Source organism: Dendrobates tinctorius, unplaced genomic scaffold (genome assembly GCF_039654945.1).
Source record: "Dendrobates tinctorius isolate UK_male_01 unplaced genomic scaffold, ASM3965494v1 ptg000145l, whole genome shotgun sequence".
NCBI classification, from domain to species: Eukaryota; Metazoa; Chordata; class Amphibia; order Anura; family Dendrobatidae; genus Dendrobates; species Dendrobates tinctorius.
In genome coordinates, this window is record NW_027361812.1 from 13,015,835 (window position 1) to 13,042,571 (window position 26,737).

General features: G+C 43.1%; 1 protein-coding gene across 7 annotated transcripts in view; it reads left to right on the forward strand.

The window, feature by feature from the left end:
• Positions 1-25,057, forward strand: part of PRR13 (proline rich 13) — a 39,042-nt gene extending 13,985 nt beyond the window's left edge. For 4 of the 7 annotated variants that reach the window (XM_073546206.1, XM_073546208.1, XM_073546209.1 and 1 more), the window contains exons 2-5: positions 15,393-15,438; positions 18,692-19,026; positions 19,306-19,515; positions 24,747-25,057. In XM_073546206.1, coding sequence (XP_073402307.1) covers positions 15,417-15,438; positions 18,692-19,026; positions 19,306-19,515; positions 24,747-24,782 — 603 coding nt within the window. In that variant the 5' untranslated portion in view covers positions 15,393-15,416 and the 3' untranslated portion in view covers positions 24,783-25,057. Of the gene's footprint in view, positions 1-12,779; positions 12,805-15,370; positions 15,439-18,691; positions 19,027-19,305; positions 19,516-24,746 lie in introns of those variants that run through there. The other 3 variants (XM_073546212.1, XM_073546207.1, XM_073546213.1) reach the window with 3 other exon arrangements.
• The last annotated feature ends 1,680 nt before the right edge of the window (positions 25,058-26,737 follow it).

Sequence of the window (26,737 nt, forward strand, 5' to 3'; positions counted from 1 at the left end):
GCCCTCAAATCTGGCCTTTGGGAGAGTGTTGTCTGCTGTTGTCCCACCCTAGGAGTCTATTCTGTCTTTCCTCTCATGTCTGCGGTGCTGTTATGGGGAAGGGAAAAAATTATAATTACTTACCGGTAATTTGATTTTCCAGAGCCATGACAGCACCGCATTGTTCCCGCCCTACCTTGGTGATGGTTGTGTGGTGCACCAGAAAATTTAAAGTTGTATCTGGAAGTGTAAATCTATGTGAAAAAATATTAAAAAAAAAATAAAGGGAAAAAGAAGGTGAATATTAGTGACACTGTTATATAACATGTATGAAAACTAATAAGGCGGTTACCTTTGCATACTCTGAAACAAACTGAGGAAGAGAGGTGCCGCCCCCTTATGTCTCTGCTACAGGTTTCCTGTTTCCTGGGGGCGGATACCATCTCTCATGTCTGCGGTGCTGTCATGGCTCTGGAAAATCAAATTACCGGTAAGTAATTATCATTTTTCCATACGTCCTAGCAAAGACTGTTCATACAACTCTGTATTCAATAGCATAGTATTTTATGCTATATCCTATGTCAAAAAAGGTACACCAATATATAAAGGTCCAACGGAGGTGACAAGGACATACCTGTGTCCTTCATTAGGTGAATGGAGCCTTTGGGATACATGTGACTGTGCTCAGCCATCTCTGGCCATCCCATAGAGATTGAATAGAGCATCAGCTCACATGTAGAAACCCCTGCTCCATTCAGAGGGGTCCCCTGTTCTGGAGATGCCAATCGACCGACCCCGACCGATCTGGCAGGTAATTCCTATCATATTGGTATGCAAGGACTTACAATAACTGGAATACCCATTTCATTTCATGGCTTGTTTGTGGATGGGGGTTTGTTATACAGAAGTCATGCCTGTTTGTTGCTAGGTGCATACCGGACAGCTGTACATATACTGTATGTATACTCACTGTGTGCCTCTTTACATCACGTGACCATGTTGGTTAACTATTAATGTCTCTCGAGCCTGTAGATTGATGTATTATAGTATAATAATAGATCTGATTATTGCCAGCCTCTGACCGCTTCCTGCCCTTTAAAAGCAGGTGCAGGTTGCACATACTGCTGAGCTTGATGCATTATGCAAAGCATGTCCAGCCAGGGGACAGTGATGATAGTACTGGCCCCGTGCCATCCTCAGCCGTGCTATGCATCATCCTGATAAAGCCGTGCCCTAAGGGATCCACTGCTCTCTTCACCAGATTCTCAATGGCACCCTCAACAAAGAACAAGGGTTGGCGAGGGTTAGAAAAAAGTGTCTGTTATTCCAGGAACTGTCCCAAACCTGTCCGAGGGTTGATCTCTATTATCATGCATGAAGACAAGCTACAATATCTGACACAGCCATAGAGAAGAGTGCAAGACTGGCGCTGTTGATCCAAAGAATCTTTTTTTTAGTCCGGTGAAAACACGTCACCTATCCTCTAGATAGGTGATAACTTGGTGACCGCTTGGACGCAAACTGACTGGTAGAACAGAACACTTTTAAGTTATGTGCATGTATTAAGTATTTGCTGCGTTTTTGTCAGGTTTTTTTCTGCTCAGATTTTTCACAAAAATTGAAGGATTTCCTAGTGCCAGAAAAGTGAATGAGCTTCCTGAAATCTCATGCATATGCTGCTTATTTTTTCCTTGCAGATTTGAAGCAGTGTCAACTACGCAGCATGTTTCAAGGTTTTGGCAGCATTTTTCACCTATTCTAATGGGGAGAAAACGTAAAAAAAACCCACTTTAAAAATGAACGTATTTTATGCTGCGTTTTTCCTACAAATACATCAATATTTGCAACAGATTTTTCTGCTGCAAATAAATGTGTACATACCCTCACTCTGCCCCATTGAGACTGAATGGAGGGGGTGGCAGACCCGTCGTGCCATTTTACAACTGACATAAAAGTAGCCTGATCTACCATTCTATACGGGCTCCACCGGTGTGATCCTCACGATCCATAAGTTATCACATATTCTTTAGGCTGTGTTCCCATGTTGCGTTTTTTTTTTTAGGCGTTTCCACTGTGTTTTACCGCAGCGGAAACGCTTAAACGCTAATAAAACGCATTCCCATGCAATCCTATGGGATTCCGCAGTTGCTGTGTCAATGCTGCGGACTTTACCACTATGGAATCGCATAGCGGTAAAATCCGCAGCATGTCCATTATTTCTGCGGAATCGCCACCATAGGATTGCATTGAAATGCTCACTTTACGCATGTGGCTATGCCCACCATGCGTAAAGTAAGTGCTTCATGTGCGGATGGTACCAAGGGTCTGGAGGAGAGGAGACTCTGCTCCATGCCCTGGGTACCATATCCCTGTAAAAAATAGAATTAAAATAAAAGGGATATACTCACCTTCTGTCAGCCCCCCCCCGGAGCTAACCCGCCTCTCAGCCACGCTGCCGGCATCTTCCGTTCCCAGGGATGCATTACATGAATGACCTCTGATGACGTAGCGGTCTCAGTGATGCTATGTCATCAGAGGTCATTGTCGCAAGGCATCCCTGGGAACGGAAGTTGCAAGGCAGCGCCAATGAGGGGCGGGACGACTCCGGGTGCCAACGGAGGGTAAGTATAGCCATATTTTTTTAATTTTTTTTTAAATTTTTTTTTTTTTTACTATTTTTAACATTCTATCTTTTACTATTGATGCTGCATAGGCAGCATCAATAGTAAAAAGTTGGTCACACTTGTCAAGCACTATGCTTGACAAGTGTGACCAACCCGTCAATCACTTTTCCAAGCGATGCTTCAAATCGGTTGGAAAAGCGCAAGCTAAAAACGCTTGCAAAACGCTTGTGTTTTGCGGGAAAACGCATGCAAATTCCGCATGCGTTTTACCTGCGGCAGGGAGTTTTGGAAATGCTGCGGACGTTTCCGCGGCATTTCTGTAATTTGGGCACATAGCCTTAAAGCTCTGATCTAGATGTACAGTTAGGTCCATATATATTTGGACAGACATTTTTCTAATTTTGGTTTTAGACATTACCACAATGAATTTTAAACAAAACAATTCAGATGCAGTTGAAGTTCAGACTTTCAGCTTTCATTTGAGAGTATCCACATTAAAATTGGATGAAGGGTTTAGGAGTTTCAGCTCCTTAACATGTGCCACCCTGTTTTTAAAGGGACCAAAAGTAATTGGACAGTTGACTCCAAGGCTATTTCATGGACAGGTGTGGGCAATCCCTTCGTTATGTCATTCTCAATTAAGCAGATAAAAGGCCTGGAGTTGATTTGAGGTGTGGTGCTTGCATTTGGAAGGTTTTGCTGTGAAGGAAACAAGCGGTCAAAGGAGCTCTCCATTCAGGTGAAACAAGCCATACTTAAACTGCAAAAAACAGAAAAAAAACATCCGAGAAATTGCTACAACATTAGGAGTGGCAAAATCTACAGTTTGGTACATCCTGAGAGAGAAAGAAAGAAAGAAAGTAAGTACTGGTGAACTCATCAATGCAAAAAGACCTGGGTGCCCAAGGAAGACAACAGTGGTGGATGATCGCAGAATAATCTCCATGGTGAAGAGAAACCCCTTCACAACAGCCAACCAAGTGAACAACACTCTCCAGGAGGTAGGCGTATCAATATCCAAATCTACCATAAAGAGAAGACTGCATGAAAGTAAATACAGAGGGTTCACTGCACGGTGCAAGCCACTCATAAGCATCAAGAATCAAAAGGCTAGACTGGACTTTGCTAAAAAACATCTAAAAAAGCCAGCACAGTTTTGGAAGAACATTCTTTGGACAGATGAAACCAAGATCAACCTCTACCAGAATGATGGAAAGAGAAAAGTATGGCGAAGGCGTGGTACAGCTCATGATCCAAAGCATACAACATCATCTGTAAAACACGGCGGAGGCAGTGTGATGGCTTGGGCATACATGGCTGCCAGTGGCACTGGGTCTCTAGTGTTTATTGATGATGTGACAAAGGACAGAAGCAGCCGAATGAATTCTGAGGTATTCAGAGCCATACTGTGTGCTCAGATCCAGCAAAATGCAGCCAAACTGATTGGTCGTCGTTTCATACTACAGATGGACAATGACCCAAAACATAAAGCCAAAGCAACCCAGGAGTTTATTAAAGCAAAGAAGTGGAATATTCTTGAATAGCCAAGTCAGTCACCTGATCTCAACCCAATTCAGCATGCATTTCACTTGTTAAAGACTAAACTTCAGACAGACAGGCCCACAAACAAACAGCAACTGAAAACCACCGCAGTGAAGGCCTGGCAGAGCATCAAAAATGAGGAAGCACAGCATCTGGTGATATCCATGAGTTCAAGACTTCAGGCAGTCATTGCCAACAAAGGGTTTTCAACCAAGTACTAGAAATGAACATTTTATTTACAATTATTTAATTTGTCCAATTACTTTTGGTCCCTTTAAAAACAGGGTGGCACATGTTAAGGAGCTGAAACTCCTAAACCCTTCATCCAGTTTTTTTGCTATTTTTTTACCCCTTTTTTAAGAGCAATCACTTAATTTTTCCATCAACCTAGCCATACATAGGTTTTGTTTTTTTCCAACACAACTTTATATATTTTAACCCCTTAATGACCGCCGATACACCTTTTAACGGCGGTAATTAAGGGTACTTAAACCACAGCGCCGTTAATCCACGGCGCTGTGGAATAAGTAAATAGTGCCCCCCAGTGTCTGATTTTTTCCGGGGTCTCGGCTGCCGGGGGTAGCCGAGACCCCAGCGAACATGAATCGGGTCGGCCGTTATTAACCCTATAACAGCGATCGCAAAAAAAAAAAGCCGTGATTTTGCATTTAATTTCTCTTTCCTCTGATGTGATCGCACATCAGAGGAGAGAGAAATAGGATCCCTGATTTCCCCCCTCCCTCCCGGTGGTCCTCTGTCCCGCCGGCATCCTCCGGTGATCAAAATAAAAAAATAAAATAGTAAATAACCCCCCCGTTTATCACCCCTTTAGTTAGGCAAACATAATGAAATAAAGAAACATTTTTTTTTTTTTTTCATTTTTCCATTAGGATTAAGGCGAATTTGGATTAGTTAGAATTAGGATTAGGGTTGGGATTAGAGATAGGGGTGTGTTGGGATTAGGGTTGGAGCAAGAATTGAGGGGTTTCCACTATTTTCCAACTTTGGGGGTCTAATTTCTCCTGTTACACTTGGGGGAAAAAAAAAATTGGGGGCTAAAAAAAATCACTTTTGTGGAAAACAAAGACTTTTTTATTTTCATGGCTCTGCGTTATAAACTTCTGTGAAGCACTTGGGGGTTCAAAGTGCTCACCACATATCTAGATAAGCTCCTTCGGGGGTCTAGTTTCCAAGATGGGGTCGCTTGTGGGGGATTTATACTGTTTAGGCACATCAAGGGCTCTGCAAACGCAACCTGACACCCGCAGACCATTCCATCAAAGTCTGAATGCCAAAATGGCACTCCTTCACTTCCAAGCTCTCCCATGCGCCCAAACAGTGGTTCCCCCCCACATATGGGGTATCAGCGTACTCAGGGCAAATTGCACAACAGCTTGTGGTCCAATTTCTCTTGTTACCCTTAGGAAAATAAAAAATAACGGGCTAAAAAATCATTTTTGAGGGAAAAATTTTTTTTAATTTTCACGGCTCTGCGTCTATAAACTTCTGTGAAGCACTTGGGGGATCAAAGTCCTCACCACATATCTAGATAAGCTCCTTCAGGGGTCTAGTTTCCAAAATGGGGTCACTTGTGGGGGGTTTATATTGTTTAGGCACACCAGGGGCTCTCCAAAAGCGACATGGCGTCCAATCTCCATTCCAGCCAATTCTGCATTGAAAAAAATCAAACGGTACTCCTTCCCTTCTGAGCTCTGCTGTGCGCACAAACAGTGGTCCCCCCCCCCCCCCCCCCCACATATGGGGTATCGGCGTACTCAGGACAAATCGCACAACAACTGTGGGGGTATGATTTCTCCTGTTACCCTTGTAAAAATAAAAATTTAGAGGCGAAAAGATCATTTTTGTGGAAAAAAAATAATTTTTTATTTTCACGGCTCTATGTTATAAACTTCTGTGAAGCACTTGAAGGTTCAAAGTGCTCACCACACATCTAGAAAAGTTCCTTAATGGGTCTAGTTTCCAAAATGGGGTCACTTGTTGGGGGTTTCCACTGTTTAGGAACATCAGGGGCTCTCCGAATGCAATATGGCATCCTATCTCAATTCCAGCCAATTCTGCGTTGAAAAAGTCAAACGGCGCTCCTTCCCTTGCGAGCTCTGCCATGTGCTGAAAGTGGTTTACCCCCACATTTTTTGGTATCGGCGTATTCAGGAGAAATTGCACAAAAAATTTTGTGGTTCATTTTCTCTTTTAACACTTGTGAAAATAAAAAAAATTGGTTCTGAAGTTAATTTTTTGCAAAAAAAAGTTAAATGTTAATTTTTTCCTTCCACATTGCTTTAGTTCCTGTGAAGCACGTGAAGGGTTAGTAAACTTCTTGAATGTGGTTTTGAGCACCTTGAGGGGTCTAGTTTTTAGAATGGTGTCACTTTTGGCTATTTTCTGTCATGTACACCCCTCAAAATAACTTTAAATATGATGTGGTCCCTAAAAAAAAAAGGGTTTTGTAAATTTTGTTGTGAAAATGAGAAATCACTAGTCGACTTTAACCCTTATAACTTCCTAACAAAAAAAAAAAATTGTTTCCAAAATTGTGCTGATTTAACCCCTTCCTGACATCAGACGTACTATCCCATCCATGGGACCCGGGCCCCTATGCCCATGGACGGGATAGTATGTCTACCGCGATCAGCGGCACCCACGTGGTGAGCGCCGCTGATCGCGGCCGGGTGTCAGCTGATTATCACAGCTGACACCCGGCACAATGTGTCAGGGGCGCTCACGGACCGCCCCCGACACGTTAACCCCTTGCACACCGCGATCAAACATGATCGCGGTGTACCGAGGGTTAAAGGGAAGCATCGGCAGGGAGGGGGCTCCCTCCGTGCTTCCCTGAGCCCCCCACGGCAGCGCAATGTGCAGCGCTGCTGCGGGGGGCTCCTTTCCTGCAGGCCCCCGAATCCAAGATGGTGACGGGGGCCTTCGGGGGGCCTGCAGGAAGCTGGCTTCCTCATTGCCTGCAAAGCGCAGGCATGAGGAAGCCTTCTGCAGTGCCTGTGATGTGACAGATCAGCGATCTGTCACAGGACAGTGATGTCCCACCTGGGACTATTTAATAAAGTAAAAAAAAAAATAAAAAGTGTTAAAAAAAAAATCGCCAAATAAATTAGAAAAAAAAAAAATATTCCCCCAAATAAATCCATATTTTCGAAATAAAAAAAACAAAACAATAAAAGTACACATATTAGGTATCGCCGCGTCCGTAACGACCTGCCCTATAAAACTGTCCCATTAGTTAACCCCTTTAGCGAACCCCTTAAAAAATAAAAATAAAAAACGAAGTAAAAAATAATGATTTATTATCATACCGCCAAACAAAAAGTGTAATAACGCGCAATCAAAAAGACGCATATAAATATCCATGGTACCACTGAAAACGTCATCTTGTCCCGCAAAAAAACGAGCCGCCACACAGCATCATCAGCGAAAAAATAAAAAAGTTATAACTCGCAGAATAAAGCGATGCAAAAATAATTATTTTTTATATAAAATAGTTTTCATTGCATAAAACCGACAAAACATAAAAAAACGACCTAAATAAGGTATCGCTGTAACCGTACTGACCCGAAGAATAAAACCGCTTTATCAATTTTATCGCACGCGGAACGGTGTAAACGCACCCCCCCAAAAGAAATTCATGAAACGCTGGTTTTTGTTCATTCTGCGTCCCAAAAATCGGAATAAAAAGCGATCAAAAAATGTCAGGTGCCCGAAAATGGTACCAATAAAAACGTCAACTCGTCCCGCAAAAAATAAGACCTCATATGACTCGGTGGGTCAAAATACGTAAAAATTATAGCTCTCAATATGTGGTGATGCAAAAACTATTTTTACAATAAAAAGCGTCTTTTAGCGTGCGACAGCTGCCAAACATAAAAACTGCCATAAATAGTAAATCAAACCCCCCGTTATCACCCCCTTAGTTAGGGAAAAATAATAAAATAAAAAAAATGTATTTCCATTTTTCCGTTAGGGCTAGGGTTAGGGCTGAGATTAGGGTTAGGGATGTGTTGGGGTTCGGGTTGGAGTTAGAATTGGGGGTTTCCACTGTTTGGGCACATCAGGGGCTCTCCAAATGCAACATGGCGTCTGATCTCAATTCCAGCCAATTCTGAGTTGAAAAACTCAAATGGTGCTCCTTCCCTTCCAAGCTCTGCCATGCGCCCAAACAGTGTTTTACCCCCACATATCAGCCTACTCAGGTCAAATTGCAAAACAATTTTTGGGGTCCAATTTCTCCTGTTACCCTTAGGAAAATAAAAAATGGGGGGGCAAAAATATCATTTTTGTGGAAAAAAATGATTTTTTTATTTTCACGTCCGAGCGTTATAAACTTCTGTGAAGCACTTGGGGGTTCAAAGTGCTCACCACACATCTAGATAAGTTCCGTGGGGGGCCTAGTGTCCAAAATGGGGTCACTTGTGGGGAGTTTCAATAGTTTAGGTACACCAGGGGCTCTCCAAACGCACATGACACCCGCAGACCATTCCATCAAAGTCTGCATTCCAAAATGTCACTGCTTCCCTTCCGAGCCCCGACGTGTGTCCATACAGTAGTTTTCTCCCACATATGGGGTGTCAGCGTACTCAGGACAAACTGGACAACAACTTTTTGGGTCCAATTTCTCCTGGTACCCTTGGGAAAATAAAAAAATTGGGGACTAATTGATCATGTTAGTGGAAAAAATACGATTTTTTTATTTTCATGCCCTGGCATTATAAACTTCAGTGAAGCCTTTGGGGGTTCAAAGTGCTCACCTCACATCTAGATAAGTTCCTTAGGGGGTCTAGTTTTCAAAATGGGGTCATTTGTGGGGGGTTTCCACTGTTTAGGTACATTAGGGGCTCTCCAAAGGCAACATGACACCCGCAGACCATTCCATCAAAGTCTGCATTCCAAAACGTCACTACTTCCCTTCCGAGCCCCGACGTGTGCCCATACAGTAGTTTTCTCCCACATATGGGGTATCAGCATACTCAGGACAAATTGGACAACAACTTTTGGGGTCCAATTTCTCCTGGTACCCTTGGGAAAATAAAAAAATGGTGACTAAAAGATCATGTTTGTGGAAAAAATACGAATTTTTTATTTTCACGCCCGGCGGTTATAAACTTCTGTGAAGCACTGGGGGGGTTCAAGGTGCTCACCACACATCTAGATAAGTTCCTTAGGGGGTCTAGTTTCCAAAATGGTGTCATTTGTGGGGGGTTTCCACTGTTTTGGTACATCAGGGGTTTTCCAATCGCGACATGATGTCCGATCTCAATTCCAGCCAAAAACGTCAAATGGCGCTGCTTCCCTTCCGAGCTCTGCCATGCGCCCAAATAGTGGTTTACCCCCACATGTGGGGTATCAGCGTGCTCAGGACAAATTGCACAATAACTTTTAGGGTCCTGTTACCCTTGGGAAAATAAAAATTGGGGTGAAAAGATCATTTTTGTGGAAAAAATATGATTTTTTAATTGTACCACTGTACGTTATAAACTTCTGTAAAGCCCTTGTGGGTTCAAAGTTCTCACCACATATCTCGATAAGTTCCTTGGGGGGTCTAGTTTCCAAAATGGTGTCACTTGTAGGGGGTTTCCACTGTTTAGGTACATCAGGGACTCTCCAAACGTGACATGGCGTCCGATCTGAATTCCAGCCAATTTTGCATTGAAAAAGTCAAACGGTGCTCCTTCCATTCTGAGCTCTGCCATGCGCCGAAACAGTCGTTCCCCCCCACATATCAGGTATCAGCGTACTCAGGACAAATTGCACAATAACTTTTGCAGTCCAATTTCTCCTGTTACCCTTGGTAAAATAAAAAAATTGACCCTGAAGTATTTTTTTTGTGAAAAAAAGTTAGATGTTCATTTTTTTTTTTTAAATATTCAAAAAAATTCCTGTGACGCACCTAAAGGGTTAATAAACTTCTTGAATGTGGTTTTGAGCACCTTAAGGGGTGCAGTTTTTAGAATGGTGTCACTTTTCTATCATATAGACCCCTCCAAAGTGACCTCAAATGTGATGTGGTCCTAAAAATAAAATGATGTTGTAAAAATGAGAAATCACTGGGCAACTTTTAACCCTTATAACTTCCTAACAAAAAAAAATTTTGGTTCCAAAATTGTGCTGATGTAAAGTAAACATGTGAGAAATGTTAGTTATCAAGTTTTTTTTGTGCCGTATCTCTGTGATTTAAGGGCATAAAAATTCAAAGTTGGAAAATTGCGAAATTTTCAAAATTTTCGCCAAATTTCCGTTTTTCTCACAAATAAACGCAAGTTATTTGAATGAAATTTTACCACTAACATGAAGTACAATATGTCACGAGAAAACAGTGTCAGAATCACCGGGATCCATGGAAGCGTTCCAGAGTTATGACCTCATAAAGGTACAGTGGTCAGAATTGTAAAAATTGGCCCTGCCATGAACGTGCAAACCACCCTTGGGGGTGAAGGGGTTAAAGTAGACATGTGGGAAATGTTATTTATTAAGAAATTTGTGTGACACATCTCTCTGATTTAAGGGCATAAAAAAGTTTTAAAATTGCAAAATTTTCACCATATTTCCGTCTTTTTCATAAACACAAGTCATATCGAAGAAATTTTACCACTAACATGAAGTACAATATGTCATAAAAAAAAAAATCTCAGAATCAGTGGGATCCGTCAAAGCGTTCCAGAGTTATAACCTCATAAAGTGACAGTGGTCAGAATTGTAAAAATTGGCCTGGTCATTAAGCTGCAAACTGGCTGTCACTAAGGGGTTAAACACACTTTTTGTTTTACCATATCGTGCACTGGAAAAACAGAATTTTTATGTGCGGCAAAAATGATGTGGCAACATGATGCTTCAGGTCAGTATGGTTTGGATGACGTTGAATTACCTTTCTTTTTTTTTTTACTTTTTGCCCCCCCAGGTCAGTACTATTATGGGGATATCTCGTATACATTTTTTCTCTTAATTTAAAGGGAACCTGTCAGCTGTTTTGGCCGCTATAAGATGCGGCCGCTGCCTTTCAGGGCTTATCTACAGCATTCTATAATGCTGTAGATAAGCCCCGATCCGACCTGAAAGATAAGAAAAATAAGTTTTATTATACTCACCGGGGGGGGGGGGGGGGGGGGGGGTTTGGTCTGGTCCGATGGGTGTTGCAGGTCTGGTTCCAGTGCCGCCCTTCTGCTTGCTTCATCGCTCCCCAGCATCGCGCTCCTGCGCAGGCGTACTTCTCTGCCCTGAGTCCGCAGGCGCTGGGTCTCTTACTGTAGCTATCGAGTCTGGCGATTTATACACGACCAGGATGGATTTTCATTCCCTGGATGTAGACGAGAATGTTGAATTTACTGACCACAAGTATAGATTTTAAAAGCTTGAGAGGAAATGACGCACATTAGAAAATCCAGAATTGGATACAAAACTGATTTCATTTCCAGGTGTTTATCAAGCACTAACACATTGCACGCCGATGTACAGAGACTGTCAACCTTTCACATCAGCCCCTTATTTATTTATTATGCTTTGCTTATATAGCGCTGTGATATTCGGCAGCGCTTAACAGACATTATGAGCACGGTCCCCATTGGGGCTCACAATCTAAGTTCCCTATCAGTATGTATTTGGAGTGTGAGAGAAGAAACCCACACAAACACAGGAAGAACATACAAACTCCATGAAGATGTTGTCCTTGGTGGGATTTGAACCCAGGACCCCAGCACTGCAAAAGCAACAGTGCTAACCACTGAGCCACCATGCTTGCCCATGCCCTGCAGAGCTCACAATCTAATACCCCTCATCTTAGACACACACTGGAGCCAGTCCTATGGGACACCAATCCTCCTATCAGTATGTATTTGGATTGTGGGAGAGCACACCAACCCCAGTTCCTTGGTTGGAGCTGAGCTCTGCACCCCGGCGCTGCAAGACAGCAGTCCTGCCCAAAGAGCCAAAACCAGACAATGCTTATAAAAGTGCTCGATAATACACAGTGCACATGTATTTGATAATTCGTCCCTTGTGCTTTCTTAGTTATTTGATGAGGTGTCATTTTTCTGGACTTTGCCCAGATAACATCCCATGTTTACAGTTCTGCCTTTCTACCATAAATCTGTTTATCTAGACAGCCCTGAGAAGCGATACGTTTCTAGTTACTTTTCATTTGTTGGTGTGACAAATAAATATACTTTCTTTGTTCCTATGTGTCAGTTGCCGTTCTAGGGGATTTCCAAAATATGATAGCCAGAATGGTAATAAAATAACAAAAGCAAGCTGGAATTGCTAACTTATTCCCCCGCAGTCCAGCGAGGTGTCTCTGGGTCCTCCTGCTGATCCTATTTTTATGTGGCTGCAGTGATGGCTTTCCGTATAACCCAACTGACCACACAGGCAATCACAGGCATCAGCTGTCCAGTGCCATATACCGGCCAGTAATGGGCAGCTGCCATCACTGAACGTCATTGCTCGGAACTTGGAAAACGCCATTACACCTAAAGAAGTCCCAAGTGAGGAAGCCATAATTGTGATTCTGGGCTAGTCTGCACGATCACACTTCCTTGATTTCTTCACTACAGATTTAACTGTTCTTGCCGTCAAAAACACTGGAAAATGGACACAATACTGGTGTGAACAAAGCCTGTAATATAATCCAGTAATAAAGGTTTGTTTTTTATTTGTAATTTGTAAAGTAGATAAGTTTATAGCGATTGCAGCTCTGGAGTATAATATGTGATGTAACTCGAGATCCGTACAGGATAAGCAATGTAATTTATGTACAGTGACTCCCCCAGCAGAATAGGGAGTGCAGCTCTGGAGTATAGCACATATTAACTCAGGATCTGTACAGGATAGGTTGTACAGTTAACTTACAAACTGTAGGTAAATTATATATTTATATAAAAACTGGTACAGTACGAAAGGGGCCAAAAAACTTACATTTTATAGTTATGGTGGCAGTCGCAACGATTCTGTCTTCAGATCTGGTTGTAAACTCGGCCTCCTCCGTTTAAATTATATTTTAGAGAAGTGATCCTTTTTGATGAGCATGGATTGGGTTGAGACCTCACATATAAAACTTTCCCTACTTTTTTAATGCTACTTCTGCCAAGCATATTAGGCAGTGCTTCGCCTCCAAAATTCGATTTCCGGTGGGCTTGATAACTAGAGAACCTCCTTTGTAACGATGCAGGGAAGTGTTTAGTGGACTGTTAGCGTTGGATCTGCTTGATCGGCTTGTGTCATCTTTAACCCCCTCACCCACCATGTGTTTTAGTCCATGTTAACCTCTGGCTAAAAAGAGATCTGATGTGATTGACAGATGGAGGTGGGTGGCTCGGGGGTCTGCACTTTTCAGGACTGAAGAACGTTTACAAGAGGAATAGGAAGACTCAAATTATGATGGTTGGGGACGCGCCTTTGTTTTTGTTTTTTATTTTATTTATTTTTTTTTTTTGCTTTACAATTAGATACAGAGGTATTCTGTTAGTAAAGCCATATTCACCAACCTAGAGACTGGAGCATAATCCTCCTCATCATTTTCTTAACTGATATTCATTTTTGTTTTGAGAATTATAAAATGTCCAATAAAGACAAATAATAATAAAAAAATCTAACATGATCTTCAAAATTAACAAGTTAAATAAAGGCAAACCAAAACAAGTGCTACCTTTGCAAAAATGTACATGTATTTGTTACATTAGGCTAGGTACACATTGCGTTAGGGGCATCTGTTTAACGGATCCGTTAAATGGATGCGCTAACGCTGATGTCATTTTTGACATCTTTTGTGCCCTAGCGCTAAAGGTATGCGCCAATGCATGGTAGCATTTTGCTACAATGCCTTAAGGCCCCGTCATACATAGCGACTCACCAGCGATCCCGACAATGATATCAACGTGTCAGGATCGCTGGTGAGTCGCTACATGATCGCTGGTGAGCTGTCAAACAGGCAGCTTCACCAGCAATCAGCAAAGCGACGCCGAGCGCCCGGCATCACTGTGTTCGTTAGTTACCAGCGCGCTGATGCAGGGAGCTGGTAACTAACGTACACATCGGGTATCCAAGGGACGTGCGTCACTTAGATATCCAATGTGTACGTTAGTTACCGGCTCCCTGCATCAGTGCTCTGGTAACCAACGTACACATCGGGTATCTAATGCCCGTCCCTTGGATACCCGATGTGTACATTAGTTACCAGCAGATCGCTGGTCTCCCGCCTGTCACACGCAGCGATGCGTGCTGGCCAGCGGGAGACCAGCGACCAAAGAAAAGTCCAGAGGTTTCTCAGAGCAATCAGCGATACCAGCAGGGGGGCTGGTGAGATCGCTGTTGTGTCACAAAACTTGCGACTCAGCAGCGATCTCGCTAGCGAGACCGCTATGTGTGACGGGGCCTTTAGCCATACTGGTCTATGCACAGCGAACGTGTCCATTCTCTGTGCGGTAGACCCGACACACCCGAAAACACTGCAGACCGCGTTCGAGGGAGCGTCATAAAGTAACACATCATCACTAATGGGAGTTGGGAAGCGTTACTATAATTGCGGCCAATGGGTGTGTTAACGCATCCGTTACATAGCGTTAGTGCCGCTATGTAATGGATGTGCTCAACGCATGGCCCCTAACGCAGTGTGAATCACCCCTAAGTAAAGGTGTGTTTTTTTTTTTTTTTTGTTTTTTTTGTGGTGGGGGTGGGGCATTAAATGACCGGTGAATAATTACCGCTTAGCAGTTGCTTAATAACCTGTTTACACAGGCAGACCATTATGCTCGGCAGCGCAAGTCCTGTTTATACAGGACGATGTGCTGCCGAGTGATTCTTTTGTGACACACACAAGATTACTTTTGCTGATGAGTGAGCTTTTTCCTTGTTCTTTGGATGATTGGCAGTCTTTTTACCCCTCAATATTATCATGAAATGGGCATTCCTATAGACGCTCGTTCACAATCTTTGCGTATAAATGCAGCTTAACTGAAGTAATATAGCGGGTACATTTATCAGGCCAATAATGTGCTCAGCAGGCGGTCATCTATCCCCTTTATTCTTATATTGACCATATATTGTATCATATTAAAGACCCTAATCTTTCTTTTAGCCATTGCTTAAATTATTGGGGTAAAGGATAGCCTGGTGACACACTAGGCATGGCTGTTGTAACCTGATAGGGCTTTCAGCATTTTGCAAGCTACGTGACTGAACATAAAGTATTTCTGCTATAATTATCTCAGTTTTGTTTCCTTGTTTGTCTAGTAAGAATCATCTGCAAGAAAAACCATGTGGAATCCTAACACTCCCGGTACGTAGCCTGTTGTCCGTATGTAATAATCGACAGATCTCTTGGTATAGACTTTTTATTTTTCTTGATCTCGTCTGTAATATAATACACTAGCTATGAACCCGTTCTACGCCCGGGTAGCGGGCATTTTTATTGGTATTCCATCCTGGTATGTGCTGCACCTCTCATCCCTATCCTGGTATGTATGGTACCGTCACCCCCCCCCCCCAATCCTGGCATACATGGTACCCCCTTATCCATATACTGGTATTCATGGTTCCTTCACCCCCCCCCCCCAGTTGTGGTATGCATGGCACCCCCTCATCCCCATCGTGGTATGCATGGTGCCCTCACCCCCCAATCCTGGTATGCATGGTCCCCTCACCCACCTATCCTGGTATGCATAGCCCTCTCACCCCCCAATCCTGGTATGCATGGTCTTCTCCCCCCCCCCCCCCCCCCAATCCTGGTACGCATGGTCCCCTCACCCACCTATTCTGGTATGCATGGCCCTCTCACGCCCCCCAATCCTGGGATGCATGGTCCCCTCACCCCCCTATCCTGGTATGCATGGTCCGCTTACCCCCCCCCCCCACCTATACTGGTATGCATGGTCCCCTCACCCCCTTCCCAATCCTGGTATGCATGGTCCCCTCACCCCCCCCCCAATCCTGGTATGCATGGTCCCCTCACCCCTCCCAATCCTGGTATGCATGGTCCCCTTCGCCACCCAATCCTGGTATGAATGATCCCCCCTCACCACTATTAAACTGAGCACAAAAAAAAAAAATATTATACTCACCTTTCTTCCCTGTGTCCAGCGCTGTCCTGTTCTGGGCGTGTTGTGGTACCAGACTCGGTGCCTGCGCAGTCCTCGCTTTCCGCCATGTTCTTGAAGACACACTGCAGTGTGTCTTCAAGAAAATGACGGTGGTAAACGCGGACTGCGCAGGCGCCGATTCTGGCGCTGCAACACACCCACTCCAGACAACACCTGAAGACGCAAGACCCCGCCGGCAACAGCAACACCGGGTTCGGTAAGGTGTTGCAGAGATCGCGGTATACGTTCAGTGCTTACGCATACCGCGATCTCCGTGGGGGAGGGGGTGCGTCACTCTGAGTCCAGACTGCACAGGTGCGTCGCGCTTGCGCAGTCTATAAAGGCTTCAGACAGAGTGACGCTCCCCCGGTTATATTATAAATTATAATTTCACCCCCATTGCGTTGCTCTTGTATCACTATACAGTGTACCTAAAACGTCCTTCCCTTCTGGGTCGTACGTACAATGTAATTTTCCATCAGCTACTCTCCACTAAACTTACTAGGAGCAACTTCAGAAACTTTCTTGGTGAAGAGTTTATAGCTCTCTGGACTCCAGGGAAATGGAGGTTGAATAGCATTTACTAGTTTATTTATATGGGTGTTGCCCGTGACAGTAAATTACTGTAATATCCTTCAACTGATTCCTAGCACTTTTCACCGATCCAGTGACTGAGGGCTGCGCCGGTCCATCAAGCACCGTATCCCATTCAGGAACAGCTCTGCACTTTTGGTGGTGGGATGTCCCTAGCACTTCAGCTCAGTACTATTTAATTGAAAGGAATTTGGCTAATATGGATTTCCTACCAAGGAGTTTTCCCATGAATATATTTTTGTGACCCCCATTGGCTCGTTCTACATAAAATTAATAAAATGAGCTATACTCATGGACCAGTACTTCAGTGCCGGCTCTCAATTGCTGCTCCTGGTCTTTGACAGGCCACAGGGACAACATTAAGATTACAGCTCAAGTGACCCCTGCAGCCAATCACTGGGCTCAGTAGCTTGTTCCATCTACATTAGCATCAGCACTGGGATAAGTGATTTTTGCTGTAGTCATCACGTTAATGCTGAAGAAGTAGAGATCCGTCATTTAAGCACCGGTCAATGAGTATAGCTGATTTTATTACTTTATGAAGTGCATGCAGATGGGATTAAAATGGTATTGATGGGAAAACCCCTTCAAAGTTTTTGTCACAGCATATCCTTGGGATAGGTTATCAGTATTAGATTGGTTTGTGTCTGGATCCGGGCAATATAATAATCATATTGATGGCTTACTATAAGCCATCAAGCACGGTGGCTCAGTGGCTAGCACTGCAGCCTTGCAGCGCTGGAGTCCTGACTTTGAATTCCACCAAGGACAACATCTGCATGGAGTTTGTACGTTCTCCCCGTGTGTGCGTGGGTTTCATCTGGGTACTCCGGTTTCCTCCCACATTCCAAAGACATACTGATAGGGAATTTAGATTGTGAGCCCCATCAGGGATAGTGATGATAATGTGTGCAAACTGTAAAGCGCTGCGGAATATGTTAGCGCTATATAAAAATAAAGATTATTATCTTCATGACTACTCCTAAAATGGAGTTAAGAGTTAAAATGTATTATTGAGAAATCCATCTGCTTGCTGTACATAAAAGTAATAAAATAAGCTATACGCCCTGATTGTCGGTATCTGTCACATGCACTATTATCGTCACTGTAACCTGTTACCAAAGACCGAAACAGCGGTGAAACTGGGGTATTATAGCTAATTTTATTTTTATGTATACAAAGCCCATGAGATTAATAATGTATTCATGGTCAACCAGTTTAAAAGGAAAAGTCCTGTCAAAGATTAATAATTGGGAATGACTTTGTACAGTATTTCTCTATACACTACACTATAAAATACCCCTTTTTTTTCTTAAAAAATCCATACCCACTTACCCAGAGGCTTCTTTCTAGAAGCCCTATGATCCTGAACCCAAGGACAATACCTGTATCCTGAACCCCTACCACCGGGGCCTCCTCCACCACTATGACCCTCCATTCCCCATATCTGGGTCTGAGAAATTACACCTGTCATAGAGTGATTTGAGCGTTTGTTTTGTGACGCCAATCTGGTGTGAGCCTCTGTATTAGATGCCATCCAACCAGTCAGGAGAAAACGACGCTCCGAAAGGAGAAAAGCTGCAGTGTGCAGGGCAGATGCACATCATGTCTATGTGATGCTTTCTTGAGTGGAAAAGATGCCCATAGGACATCCTAGGACTTTCCTATACTTCCCTATGACCAATACATCTAAATGGAGAGCTAAACTAGTTAATAGAGGCCGATTTACGAACATGTAACCCTGATTTCCTCTCTAACAAGAGGTGAATGATGAATTAGTAGAAGATTCTCCTCTAGGCCACCATCTTCTTGTAATTCATTTTGTCTAATTTAATTTTTTTTTTTTCAATTCCTAAACAGGACAACCTGCTTACCCACCAAATCCAGCATATCCACCTTCCACTAATCCTGCACACCCTCCAGTTCCACCCCTACAGCCTGGTTATCCAGCAGGACAACCAGTCTATCCCCCAGGTCAGCCTGCGTACCCTCCTGGTGGGCCCGGATATCCTGCAGGACACCCATCTTATCCTGGGCAACCCGGTTACCCTCCTGCACATTCTGGTCCTTACCCACCAGGGGTACCTGGGTATCCAGTGAACCCAATGATGCCTGGTTATCCTATGGATAAAAAGATGAGAAAGAAGATGAAGAAGGCACACAAGGCAAACAAGCATGGGCATGGGTACGGGAAGGTGAGTATCAGAATTATTTTGCACTGTGATATATACTGCATCTTATTCAGGCTGTAGTATATCCCAGTGGTCAGTGACAGTTTCTACATGTTTTGTGCTTTTACACTGGTGTTTGTCTGTTCTATGGTATTTGCAGTATAATACAACCTTGTTAAGGGTCTGTTGCCAGTAAGCAGATCGCAAAATGTCCCCCCCCCCCCCCCCTTCCATGCTAGGTCCATCAGCGTTCAGCCGTAATCAATAGAAAAACTTCTCAGTTATTGTTTAATTTACCTGCAGCCTGATTATCCATCAGGACAACCAGTATACCCCCCAGGTCAGCCTGCGTATCCTCCTGGTCAGCCTGGATATCCTATAGGACACCCATGTTATCCTGTGCAACCTGGTTACCCTCCTCCACATTCTGGACCTTTCCTACCAGGCATGCTTGGGTATCGTATGGATAAAAAGATGAGAAAAAAGATGAAGAAGGCACACAAGCATGCAAGGGTGAGTATTGGATACACGTACGAGATGCTTTTTTTTTTTTTTTTTTTTTTTTTTTTTACCTCACCGAGTTTGACCGATTGTTTTCAATCCTGAGACAGATACTACTGGTGCAAAGATGTGCACTCGATGGACCAGTCCAGCATCCATAGCCGGGTCGGGCAGAGTTTTCTGCTCCGACTATAAGACCATTCCAGTTCAACAAGCGTACTTGGAGGTGCCGGTAGCTAGTGATAACACTGGAAACTTTCACAATCCTTGTATTGAGAATTGGATAAATTTACACTTTTGAAGCACCAAGTGCAATAAGCACCAGCACGAGATGGGGCCGGATAATCACAGCTCTTTATTGCCTGTCACGTAGCCTACCAATACCTTATCGACAAAGCAGCTTTTTTTTTTTACGCTCTGCTCTGTTGATGTCATGCTTATTGACAGCTGGCTCCCCGCTACCAAACTGCTGGGAGCTGGCTGCAAATCAGCATGATCTCAGCACTGACATTGTGTCAACAGAGCAGACTGGAAAGAAAAAGCTGCTCTGTTGACATAGGGTCAGACGAAGCAGGAGAATCCCTGGTCCTTGACCGCTGTGGGCTTGCAGAGATCATCGCTGGGCAGAACAGGCAGGTACTGTAGTTAGCAACTATGTACTAGTATGTTCTTAGGCCCATATGAAAAAATTGCTAAATTCCCAGATAATCCTTTTAAACATTATAGGTTTGGTCCCTTTTTCTGTAAGTGCATTTAGGGATTATTAGGTAAAAAAGCATTGAATGAATTGTCAGTCAATATAAGCCAAGTCATTGGTAATAATGCTCTCTACATTTTTGTTTCCAAATTGATAAAAGGAAATAGTAGCTATTACAACCCCTGTGCGACCTGTCAGAAGATAATTGTGACCTGCTATGCTTTAATCCTTTATTTGCTCCCATTAAAGAAAACCTATCATCAGGATTTGGCTAAGTAAACTTTAGGCATTTTCATGTTGGCATTGTTACACTGATTAAAATGATACCTGGGGTGAAGAAATCCATGTTGTTCTTGTGTAATCAGTGTTAGAAGTTTTGTGTTGATGAGATTCTCATGCTTCGGGGCAGGACTGTGCGTGGATCTTCTCATTTATTTTTTTTTCATGCTCAGGCCTCATGGTCATCATTGTGTCTTAAATGACAGGTCACAGAACCTTCAATGACCTGCCAGCTATTTGAAAGCCATGATTTTTGGCTTTAACAAAATGTCGGCGCATGCGCAGGATCTCACGGCAAGCAGTAATTTCAGTCTGCGCAAGCGTCGCCCACCAGTGAGCGGGGCTTGGGCAGAATAAGAGCATTGCTTTCCGATAGATGCTACTACACGTGTTGCCGTTTAAGGAGGAAAAAATTTGGTCCAGCAACATGGCGGCGTATGCGCAGTAGCAGCTATGGACCGTTTTTTTTTGTTTGTTTGTTTGTTTTTTTTTTTGCAAAATACGTCAGTTACATCATTTCACTTACCATACATCAATACATCAGTTACATCATCTTTTTTTTTTTTTTTTACAAAATAGGGGGTAGGTCACTGAAGGTTCAGTGACCTGTCATTTAAGCCAGAATGAGGATGATGAGGCCAGAGCACGAAAAAACAGATCCACCCACAGGCCGCCCCGGAGCTCGATAATCTCATAAACTCAAAACTTCTAACACTGATTACACAAAAAAACACAAGATGGATTTCTTCAACGCAATTATCATTTTAATCAGTATATCAGTGCCAACCTGACACTGTACTTTACTTAGTAAATCATGATGACAAGTTCGCTTTAATACTCCTTTGCCTGCCAACTCAGCCCTTTGGGAGTCTAGAGGAACCACATATTGGTAAAAGGTAGCTATTGTTATAGATGTATTGTTATAGCATCAATGTATTCTGTAGTTATGTGCATCAAATCTGACAACTGGCATCAAGGTCTGTTCCACTTGAGGCTAATTTGCCTATCTCTCCTGGACACACACTTGAGTCATTTTCAGCAAAATTTAGCATCTGAGAGAAACCCTGGCAGGCACAAGGGGACTACAAAGAATAAAAGTGTGATCCAGCTAACCCACATTGAAGTAGTCAGCAAATCCTCAGCTCAGATGAAGAACCATTCCTGCTCGGTGGTAGCTATAGGGAACTGTAATGTTGTTTTTGGTTATAAAAAATTGCAAAATTTTCTTTGAATAAAACAGAAAATTCCTAATACTATAGAAACAGATGGGAAAAGCTCACATTTATAAAGTGTTTCGTACTGAATCTCAGCCCTTACTTATCCATGAGTAAGGACTGAGATTCAGTTAGAAATATTTAGGAAAAGCTCACACCTTATTATTATTTTTTTTTTTTTTCAATAGTATCGGGAATGTTCTGTTTTACTCAGTTCTACAATAAAACATTTTTGATAATTTCTTTTTTTTTTTCCCCATCCAAAAACTGAATATCTCTATTTTTCGCCAAAGCTTTAACCCTTTCGCGCCTGAGCCTGTTTTTGCCTTCGTGACCAGGCCAATTTTTTCAATTCTGACCAGTGTCACTTTATGAGGCCATAACTCTAGAACGCTTCAACGGATCCTGCTGTTTCTGACATTGTTTTCTCATGACATATTGTACTTCAGGATAGTGGTAAAATTTCTTAGATATGAACTGCGCTTATATGTTAAAAAAAATCGAAATTTGGCAAAAATTTTGAACATTTTGCAATTTTCAAACTTTTAATTTTTATGCCCTTAAATTAGAGTGTGATATCGCACAAAATAGTTAATAAATAACATTTCCCACATCTCTACTTTACATCTGCACAATTTTGGAAACATAATTTTTTTTTTTTTAGGAAGTTATAAGGGTTAAAAGTTGACCAGCGATTTCTCATTTTTACAACAAAATTTACAACACCATTTTTTTTTAGGGACCACCTCACATTTGAAGTGAGTTTGGGGGGTCAATATGACAGAAAATACCCAAAAGTGACACCATTCTAAAAACTGCACCTCTCAATGTACTCAAAACCACATTCAAGAAGTTTATTAACCCTTCAGGTGCTTCACATGAATGAATGGAATGTGGAAGGAAAAAATAAACTTAACTTTTTTTCACAAACATTTTACTTCAGAACCATTTTTTTTATTTTCACAAGTGTAAAAACAGAAAATGAACCACAAAATTTTTTGTGCAATTTCTCCCAAATACGCCGATACCCCGTATGTGGGGCTAAACCACTGTTTGAGCACACGGCAGAGCTCAGAAAGGAAGGAGTGCCGTTTGACTTTTTCAATGCAGAATTGGCTGGAATTGAGATAGGACGCCATGTCGCATTTGGAGAGCCCCTAATGTGCCTAAACAGTGGAAACCCCCACAAGTGACCCCATTTTGGAAACTAGACCCCTTAAAGAACTTATCTAGATGTGTCGTGAGCACTTTGAACCCCCAAGTGCTTCACAGAAGTTTATAACGTAGAGCCATGAAAATAAAAAATCATTTTTGTTCCACAAACATGATCTTTTAGCCCCCAATTTTTTATTTTCACAAGGGTAACAGGAGAAATTGGACCCCAAAAGTTGTTGTCCAATTTGTCCTGAGTACACTGGTACCCCATATGTGGAAGAAAACTACTGTTTGGGCACACGGTGGGGATCGGAAGGGAAGTAGTGACGTTTTGGAATGCAGACTTTGATGGAATGGTCTGCTGCGGGTGTCATGTCGCGTTTGCAGAGCCCCTGATGTGCCTAAACAGTGGAAATCCTCCACAAGTGACCCCTTTTTGGAAACTAGACCCCCCCAAGGAACTTATCTAGATGTGTGGTGAGCACTTTGAACCCCCAAGTGTTTCACTAAAGTTTATAATGTAGAGCCGTGAAAATAAAAAAATCATTTTTTTTCCACAAAAATGATCTTTTAGCTCCCAATTTTTATTTTCACAAGGGTGACAGGAGAAATTGGACCCTAAGAGTTGTTGTCCAATTTGTCCTGAGTACGCTGGTACCCCACATGTGGTGGGGGGACCACTGTTTGGGCACACGGTGGGGCTCGGAAGGGAAGTAGTGACGTTCTGGAATGCAGACTTTGATGGAATGGTCTGCAGGCGTCATGTTGCGTTTACAGAGCCCCTGATGTACCTAAACAGTGGAAACCCCCAATTCGAATTCCAACCCTAAGCCCTAGCCCTAACCCTAACCCTAGCCTGCCTACCTGCTTTTTTTTTCTTTACTTTTTTTTTTATTTTTGTGTTTTTTATTTTTTGTATTTTTGACTCATAGTAACGCCACTTCTCCTCTGATCTCACACTGGCAGATGATCAGAGGAGAAGCAGCATTACTATGTGATAAGATCGCTGCCCGGCACATAGTAACGCCACTTCTCCTCTGATCTCACACTGACAGATGAGCAGAGGTGAAGCAGCGTTACTGTGTGACAAGATTGCTGCCTGGCACAGCTGTGCCAGGCAGCGATCAGCTGTGCCAGGCAGCGATCTAGTCACACTGTAACGCTGCTTCACCTCTGCTCATCTGTCAGCATGAGCTCAGAGGAGAAGTCGCGTTATAATGAGGGAGATCGCCGGGAAACAAGCAGCTTTCCCAGCGAGCCCTCTCATTGGCTGCTGTGACGCGACGTCATCAGGACCTGAACCAATCAGGTCTCGATGACGTCGGGGGTCCCAGCATGCATTGTGCACCGGGATCCCCGCGTTATAAGGTATGAGGGGGTCCCGGGGGGCACAAAACCGCCGACAGTAGATAAACGTCGGCGCTGCACAAAGCCCAGCAAGCGCCAACGTTTATCTACTGTGGGCGGTCGCGAAGAGGTTAATAAGAAATGCAGCCACTGAGCCACAATGGATCAATAAATTAGTGAATTATTGGTGTATGGTATATATTTGATGTCATAAGGGACTGATTTTGTGAGGGTCCAACTGCTGGAAACCCCAAGAATATTAGGGTTCTTTTTCCATGAATAAGGATCAGTATCTTCAGTGTGCGAGCGCCTCGGACTGCACATGGGTCAGATATAAGTGGAGGCTGCACTATCCTGGTCGGATTTGTAGACTATTATAATGCATGCAAAGTAAAGGCGGCTTTGGCACCAGTCTGTACTGCAGACGAGCACACAATGTTGCACTTGGAGCCAGTCACGATCACAATTTGCGGATGCTACTAGCCTGTTTTTCAATACGGCTGTCTGCACCCAGCCTAACGCTGACGCTTTTTTCCTGTCTTTTTCTCCAGGGATATTCATCCTCATCTTCCTCCAGCAGCGACTAAATCCCTTTCCCAATAAATGAAAAAGTCCTCAGGATTAATCCCCTGCACCAAAGTGTAGCATGCACACATTGTCATGGAAGAGGAGCCTGCTGCAGACCCAAGTGTCTTATGTTATTATCCTGGATGATTGTAATTATTCCTGACGTGTTCTCTGCAAGAGCGATAAAAGACATTCCTGCTGTGATATATATTTATATATGAGCATATATATATCATCGTTGTGAGAGACTTGATTCCAAAACTTGCTTCTAAAAATAAAGTTTTAATTTGCTATATGATTAACCTTCATTAATAATCCAAAACCCACGAGAGTCACTTTTTTTTTTTTTTTTTCTTTTTAAAGTCAGGTGCTCATTTCACTCAGTGTTATGTGTGACTAAAGCATGGATGGTGACACTTGATATACAGCCTTTGGGGCTCTGGACATGCGTCACTTGGTAGATCATTATCTTGAGTGCCTTTGATTATAATTCTGAAGATGACAGAGAAGAACATTTCTATGAAAAGATAAATTAGGGGATAAAAGTCTATCATTCTTGTCCTTGGTGATCAGATGGCTAAGAAAAGGGCATTGGTGGAAAACGTAGACATAGTTACATAGTTGTCAGATGAGGCAGAAGTTTAAGGCTGGGTTCACATTCTGTTATGGCAGTCCGTCTACCGGATTGCGTTACAACACGGCATTAACGGGATGTAACGCATCCGTTAACGAACCCATAGACAGCCATAACGTAGCGCATCATTAACGCATGTCATAATCTGCATGCGTTAGCAATGTGCCATCATGCTGTGAAGGACCCTCGGACGCGGTCTGCAGCGTTCGAGGGTCTGTCACTGCTAGCGTAGATAGAGCATCTGCGCGATCGCATAACGCGATAAAAAAGGCAGTTGCATTAGCGCAGTCCGTTTAACGCATGCGTTGATCGGACTGCCCTAACGCAATGTGAACCTAGCCTTATGCAGCATAGGACTGGGGCATCATAGTTTTCAAGGCAACAGTAAAATCAGATGTGCCACCTGAGACTCTTATTAGATTTAGGGCTCATTCACACATCAGGCCAGGGTCATACTTGCAACTGCAATGTGAGAAACACGTGCATCAATACCCGGCACTGCTGCCGGCACTTGGGACTAGCGTGCTCAGCCGCAAAGAAATACATGCAGTCACACACTCCGGTCCAGAGTGCCAGATATTGAGGTGAGAGACTCGCAAGTGTGACCATGGCCTTAGTCTGAAGCTACATTGCGACTTGGGTGCTACACTTTCCATGGCCAAAGATTTCCCTATGCTGTTACCACATCTTCGCATAATACAAGTAATGACGTGCCATATCGACCTGCAAGGTACCGCAACAAGCTGGGCAAGTGCAACCTGACCAACTCTTACAGTTTTACCGTTTATCACATAGCAAGGCACTTCAGCATAGTCACCATTTCTGAAATATGCATGTAATGCTTTCATACTGATCTACTGCCACAAATTGGCACCTGTTAGTAACGGTACATCGTATTTGCTTACTGCTGTCTGTTCTTCGCCTTCCGGGGATGCAAGGATAAGATGAAATATTGAACTAACTTTTATGTTAATTAACTTGCCAACTTATGTTACTGGCATCTTTGTCTCCTCTTCTACATTGTGGTATAATGCAGGTGGTTGGGGATGCATCACGACATGCAAGGTACTATGACCAATACAAGCAAGTCACAAAATATCCGACTCATTCTCTTTGTGTGAGAATATTTTCCCTTCTAAATTGCATGAAAATGTGTGTACATTACTTTTTATTGCCCATATATGTCCCCAATGCTGCTAGAGCTTTCTAATTAGGGTTGAGCGAATAGCTTCGGATAACTCCTTATCCGAATAGCTATACCGCTTACCGAATACCTACATCGGGAACCCGGATATCGGGAGCGCTCCAGGTATCCGGGTTCCCGATGCAGCTATTCAGTAA